The sequence below is a fragment of the Sorghum bicolor genome, chromosome 8 (genome assembly GCF_000003195.3).
Source record: "Sorghum bicolor cultivar BTx623 chromosome 8, Sorghum_bicolor_NCBIv3, whole genome shotgun sequence".
In the NCBI taxonomy this organism is placed as follows: Eukaryota; Viridiplantae; Streptophyta; class Magnoliopsida; order Poales; family Poaceae; genus Sorghum; species Sorghum bicolor.
This window is the reverse complement of record NC_012877.2, coordinates 33,530,230-33,536,229: the sequence shown is the minus strand read 5'-3', so window position 1 is coordinate 33,536,229 and position 6,000 is coordinate 33,530,230. Positions and strand designations below refer to the sequence as shown.

The window sequence follows — 6,000 nt, the reverse complement described above, 5'->3', positions numbered from 1 at the left end:
GGTATTAGTTCTACTAGGATTACATTTGAAAAATCCTAATTAGACTAGATCTTCTTCCTTCCTTAAGGTACCCTAGGACTATGTTCCACGTTCGTGACACTTGACAAACTACCCAATTCATCTAGGCTCAAGTGTGAGCGAGCGAGCGACTGTTCTTGATAATCCCTATTCTTCAACAATATTTTTAGCAAATGAATAGTGTTTTTCTCTCACAAGAAATCAACATAAGCATCAACATAAAATATATTTTAGTGAAACGAACACATCCAACCACTTTACTTGTGCTCTTATAAATTAGACGATTTTGTGATACTAGAGCATCTCAAGAATGCCCCATATTTATTCCCCACCCATGTTTTCAGAAAAAAAAGAAAAAATCATCTCCAAGAGTTTTCCATGTCTTTCCTATCTTTCCGCACTTGACAAATCACCATCACCTGCGCACAAATATACGCGCGGTTTGGGAGCATGCATCCGAAGAATTAGAAGGAGGTGGGAAAAGAAAAGGAAGAAAAGATAAGGTTCCAAGTGAGAAAAGCGTAAGAGAAAGATCTTGTGAAAAGGTTTAAACATGTACATAGACAAATTTAGGGTTACTCATGCAAAACATGAGACCAGGTTGTGAGGAAAAAAGTGTATAGAAAAAACTTTTAGGATAAAAATATAGAAAACTCTTAGAGACGACTTTTTTCTTTGCATATTAATTTGGAAGTTGCCAAATGCTATATTTTGAAGAACAAAATATAAGTAACTTTTGGAGATGCTCTTAGCCAAGATCCACCCCTGACCACATAACATCATGACTCATATGCAACGAGGTCATCCATAGCATTAGTTGGCACCAGCAGCCATAACCACCTAAGTTCAGTAAGTTGTCACTTAGTTAAAAGCAAACTGTATTTTTTCAGATTTTTTGTTCAAATATTATAATATATAAAAATATTATCAATAAGTAAATCCAAATATAATGTTTTTATAAATATCTAAAAAACTAAATAGACTTTTGTAACCGAGAGTTAAAGATGTGAGCGACAAAAAAATTGACTTCATACTTTTGGCAAAGAAAAATGCTCGGCAGAAATAAGTTTTCAAAACACATATTGTTGTAGCTATCAAAACACACCGCCAACCCGAGTACTCCACGGTACTGCGCCGCCCAGTACTCCCACTGCGAGTGCGCTGCTGCTGCTGCTTTGTCTTGTACGCGGCCGATGCGGCGCCGATCTCCATGCTTGTGCGAAACCTAGGCTGCGGTGGTGGCGGCAGTCGCGGGCGAGGCCGCAAGGCGGCATCCGCATCCTGAGGGCTCCCCCGATCCACATCGCGCGGGCGGGTGGCGGCGTCGCGATGAACCCGTTATGCTGCATCGCGCCGGTCTCGCTCGAGCACGCTGCGGACCAGCTCCACGAGCACCCGACGCGCATCCACGCCGGCGCCCCGCCGCCGACGCCGGCCCCCCAGCAGGATGCGGTTGCGGGGGTGCTGCACAAGTGGGTCAACTACGGGAAGGGGTGGCGGTCGCGGTGGTTCGTGCTCGAGGATGGGGTGCTATCCTACTACAAGCTCCGAGGCAGCGGAGGGGCAGGCGGAGCTGGTGCTGGGGAGGTGGCCGCGTCGTCCGCTGCTGCTGCAGCCAGAGTGATCGGGGACGGGAGTGCGCTGCAGCAGGCGCAGGAGGTGGCCGCGGGGGCAGGAAAGCTGTGGAAGCCATTCGGCGAGATACACCTCAAGGTACGCTGCTTGTTCCGGCACTAGAAGTGAAATTCTTAAGCCGCATTCTTCGTGTAATGATTGAGCCATGAATATTGTTCGGGTAAGGCCTCGTTTAGTTTGTGAAAAATTTTCGGTTTCGCTGCTGTACTTTCGGTTTTATTTAACAATTATTATTCCATTATAGACTAACTTCTCGCAAATTACAGCTAAACTGTGCAATTAGCTTATCTTTTTTATCTATATTTAATACTTCATGCATGTGCGCACGATTTGATTCGATGTGACAGAAAATCTTGAAATTTTTTGAGAACTAAACAAGGCCTAAATGTGCTTAGATTCCAAAAAAAAGTGGGGGGGGGGATTGGCTCTCATTTTACCTTTGATTTTGCCTTTTTCCAATTGATGACAGGCCGTGGTAGGGAAACCTGGTCGCCGATATGTATATGTTTGCATCGATGCAGAACATTTACTTCAATGCAATAACGCCACAATAGATCATCACTGTGGAATTATCTGAATGATTTGGCACAATGCTGGAGGAAGCAAGATAGATTTCTCAATTTTTACAGGAATTTCCTTCTATTGTATTCAGGTCTCATCTGTTCGTGCAAGCAAATCTGATGATAAGAGGCTGTACATATTCAGTGGAACGAAGACTCTACACTTGAGGTGTGAAACTGAGGAAGATAGGAATGCGTGGATAGATGCATTGCTGGCAGCAAAGGATCAGTTCCCACGGTCACTGACTATTAGTGATCTTGGTCCGGCAGACATTATGTTGTCCTTTGAGAAGCTTAGGGCACGGCTGCTGCAGGAGGGTCTGAGCGAAGCAGTGGTCAGGGAGTGTGAGTCTATCATTATGAGCGAGCTGCTGGAACTGCACAAGCAGATAAAGTCTCAGCAGCAGCAGCATTCTATTTTGATAGACCGCCTCCGGCAACTGGAGGTCATCTTTCTATCTCTGGTTTGGTTACTTAATAATATCTTATTTTTTGTTATTATTATTGCCTTTTCTAGTATTGATTATTAGAAATAAAAATACTAGCAGCAGGAAAAATATCTCCATACTTTTCAGCGAAGGAAAAATATCATTATTCGCAAAGCACAAAAATAGTAATAATGATTTAGCACTGAGCTTAATCTGAGCTAGGGCTTCACATTACATGTTATCTTGTAATCAGCAGAGTACCCGCATTAATGCCTTGCATAGCTTGTCTGTCGAGTTGCTGCTAGCGTATCTACATCATTGCTTCGTTCATTCTCGTTATTATGTGGTGCTGACAACTGACAATAATAATGACATCAGTCAGTGTCACATGCTGATATGCATGTAACGTGTGCTTTGCATGTTTTGTGTTAAAAGTTGCAAACAGTCATTTTGCAAATATGAGCTGTATGTGATATAAGGATATAAATATGAGCTATATGTGATATAAGGATATGATAATACTATCCATAAATGGAATCCATTTGCATTTATTTTTCATTAATTGGAACAAGTTAGTCGTCTCAGACAGATACATTTATGTTCACTTTATACTTGGTAAGCAGCAAAGTGCAATTTGTGTCTTAGTATGATGTAATTTCTTTAACATCTGGGTTGCTTATAGTGCACATTGAAACTGCATAATTCATCCTTGCAAGCTTCCTTAAAGATTCTTTTGTTCAACTTATGCAAACGATTTTTTCTTTAAAGTGAACGATTTTGACCATAATTTTAAGGGTCAGCATGGTCCATTTCTTGGTGCAGACGGAGAAAGTTGAGCTGGAGAGAACAGTTGTCCATGAGACTAAGGAGCGGGAAACACTTGGCTATGCTAACAGAAGACAAAGTGGTTAGTAGTTTCTACTCATGCTATAATACTATTCCTTATGATTTTGCTTACCTTTGTGTTTGCAAACTGTTTTACATCATCTTTCAGTGTTTGTCAAAATGTTTAGGGTTGACATAGATGTTACGTCATTTTGGTGTGAAACACTTGAAACCTCTGTTTGCCTTTTTATTATTCATCCGTGACAAAATAGAAGGATCCGTTCTATGCATCTTGACTTATCTCTCCACATTTTTTTACATAAGTGATCAGATATACAGTTATAGTTTCAATCGTCAAATTATTATATAATTATCCAGTGTTCAGCTGAGTATGGTTAAACGCCATTCTCTCTTTACTAAATACTAATCAGATTGTACTGTGCAACCATTTTGCCTTGGCTTGCTCCCACCACTTCAGTTCTTGTTGTACAACTGCTGCTAAATGTTAGAGTATGAGTAGGCCCATGAGGCCCATGTATGACATTATATTGCTAACCCTCTAGGGTTAGCCCAAGTTAAGGAAAGTCATTCTCTAACATGGTATCAGTAGACTAGGTTTCCTCCCTCCCTCCCAGCAGCTCCCGCTGCCGCCGTCCACCAGCCTCGAGGAGGTGTTTGCGCCGGTGGCGCGCATGGAGTCGGTGAGATTGCTGCTGGCACTCGCAGCGGCCAAGGATTGGGGCGTCCACCACCTCGACGTCAAGTCAGCCTTCCTGAACGGCGAGCTGGCGGAAGAGGTTTTCGTCAAGTAGGCGCCAGGCTTTCAGGTGAAGGGGGAAGAGCGCAAGGTGCTCCGGCTGCGGAAGGCTCTGTATGGTCTGCGGCAGGCCCCGCGGGCATGGAATGCCAAGCTCGACGCCACCATGGCGGAGCTCGGCTTCGCACGGTGCGCCACGGAGCACGCCCTGTACACACGACGACGGGGAAGGAGGAGCTCATCGTTGGTGTGTACGTGGACGATCCGATCGTCACTGGTGCGCGGGAGGAAGACATCGCCAAATTCAAGGCAGAGATGGCGGCCCGATTCAAGATGAGCGATTTGGGCGCGCTCTCGTACTACCTCGGCATCGAGGTGAAGCAGGGGAAGGACGCGGTCATGCTGGGGCAGCGCGCCTACGCGCTGAAGCTGCTGGAGCGGGCCGGAATGGGCGACTGTAGGGCTGCAGCAACACCGATGGAGGAGCGGATCAAGTTCTCCAAACAAAGTGTGGCGAAGAAGGTTGATGCCACACGATACTGAAGCATCATCGGTGGGCTGCGTTGGCTCACTCATACCCGCCCGGACATCGCGTTCGCGGTCGGGTATGTGAGCAGATTCATGGAGGATCCAAGGGAGGACCACTGGGCGGCGGTCAAGCGACTGCTGCGGTACATCCAGGGGTCTTTGGACCTCGGTGTCGTCTTCCCCAAGCACAGCGATCTTCGGCTGAAGGTGTTCAGCGAAGCGCCGCCCAGGGCTAAGGGCGGCGAGCCAGGGCTCACCGTGTTCAGTGATGCAGACATGGCGGGCGATGTGGATGGGCGGAAAAGCACCTTCGGGGTGTTCGTCTTCCTCGGAGCAGCGCCGGTGGCCTGGCAATCACTGAAGCAGAAGATAGTGGCACTGTCAACCTGCGAGGCAGAGTATGTGGCTGCTGCTACGGCGGCATGTCAGGCGGTCTGGTTGCGGCGGCTGCTGAAGGAGCTCACTGGGAAGGAGTCTCAGCCACCGGCTTTGCTGGTGGACAATCAGCCGGCCATTGCTCTTGCCAAGAACCCGGTGCTCCATGACCGGAGCAAACACATCGACGTCAAGTTCCATTTCCTCAGGGATTGCGTCGATGGAGGACAGATCATCATCGAGTTTGTCGACACCGGCAGGCAACTCGCTGACATTCTCACCAAGTCCCTCGGACGCCTCAGGTTTGTTGAGCTGAGGAAGATGATTGGCATGGATGAGGTCAAGGCTTAGCAGCAGGATTAGGGGAAGAAATGTAAGACATAATCTGCAGCTAAACCTTTCTTGCTCTGTTAATGATCATAGGCAGGCAATAGGTCAGCTCTTGGTCACATAGGAGTATGGCAATAGGCCACTCTAGTACAGTAGTTGGTAGAACCATACATCAGCCATACTTGGTACGAGGATGATGCATGCAGTGTACTAGGAGTAGTTGGGGCTGTACTCAGCCATGCCTTGTGTACCTTACAGTTGGTACAAGGCTTGTATATATACACCATGTATGCAATGAAGGAAAGGCAGTTCAAGTGCCACATATTTCCTGGGTTCAAGTTTCAGCCAAGACTGAAACTGTGTGAGTGTGTGTGTGCCTGAGCTCGGCTCATCTTCTACCTTGGGTCAGGGGAGAGGAAGAGGGAAGGTGAGCAGGGTCTGCTTACCTGGTGCTTGTGTGCAGGTGCCAACACTCGGCGACCTTGGCTGGCCCGTGGAGGATTGTATCCTGGTCCTCAACGTCCTCCGCGGGCTCAGCGATCGC

The 6,000-nt window shown here is 46.9% G+C and overlaps 1 protein-coding gene across 2 annotated transcripts in view; it reads left to right on the top strand.

Moving 5' to 3' along the window:
• LOC8061236 (oxysterol-binding protein-related protein 1D) overlaps positions 1,126-6,000 on the top strand; it is a 39,146-nt gene continuing 34,271 nt past the window's right edge. Inside the window, exons 1-3 of one of the 2 annotated variants that reach the window (XM_021445747.1) lie at positions 1,126-1,731; positions 2,306-2,659; positions 3,464-3,548. In XM_021445747.1, the coding sequence (XP_021301422.1) occupies positions 1,348-1,731; positions 2,306-2,659; positions 3,464-3,548 (823 nt within the window). In that variant the 5' untranslated portion in view covers positions 1,126-1,347. The remainder of the gene's footprint in view (positions 1,732-2,305; positions 2,660-3,463; positions 3,549-6,000) is intronic. The other variant, XM_002443094.2, reaches the window with a different exon arrangement.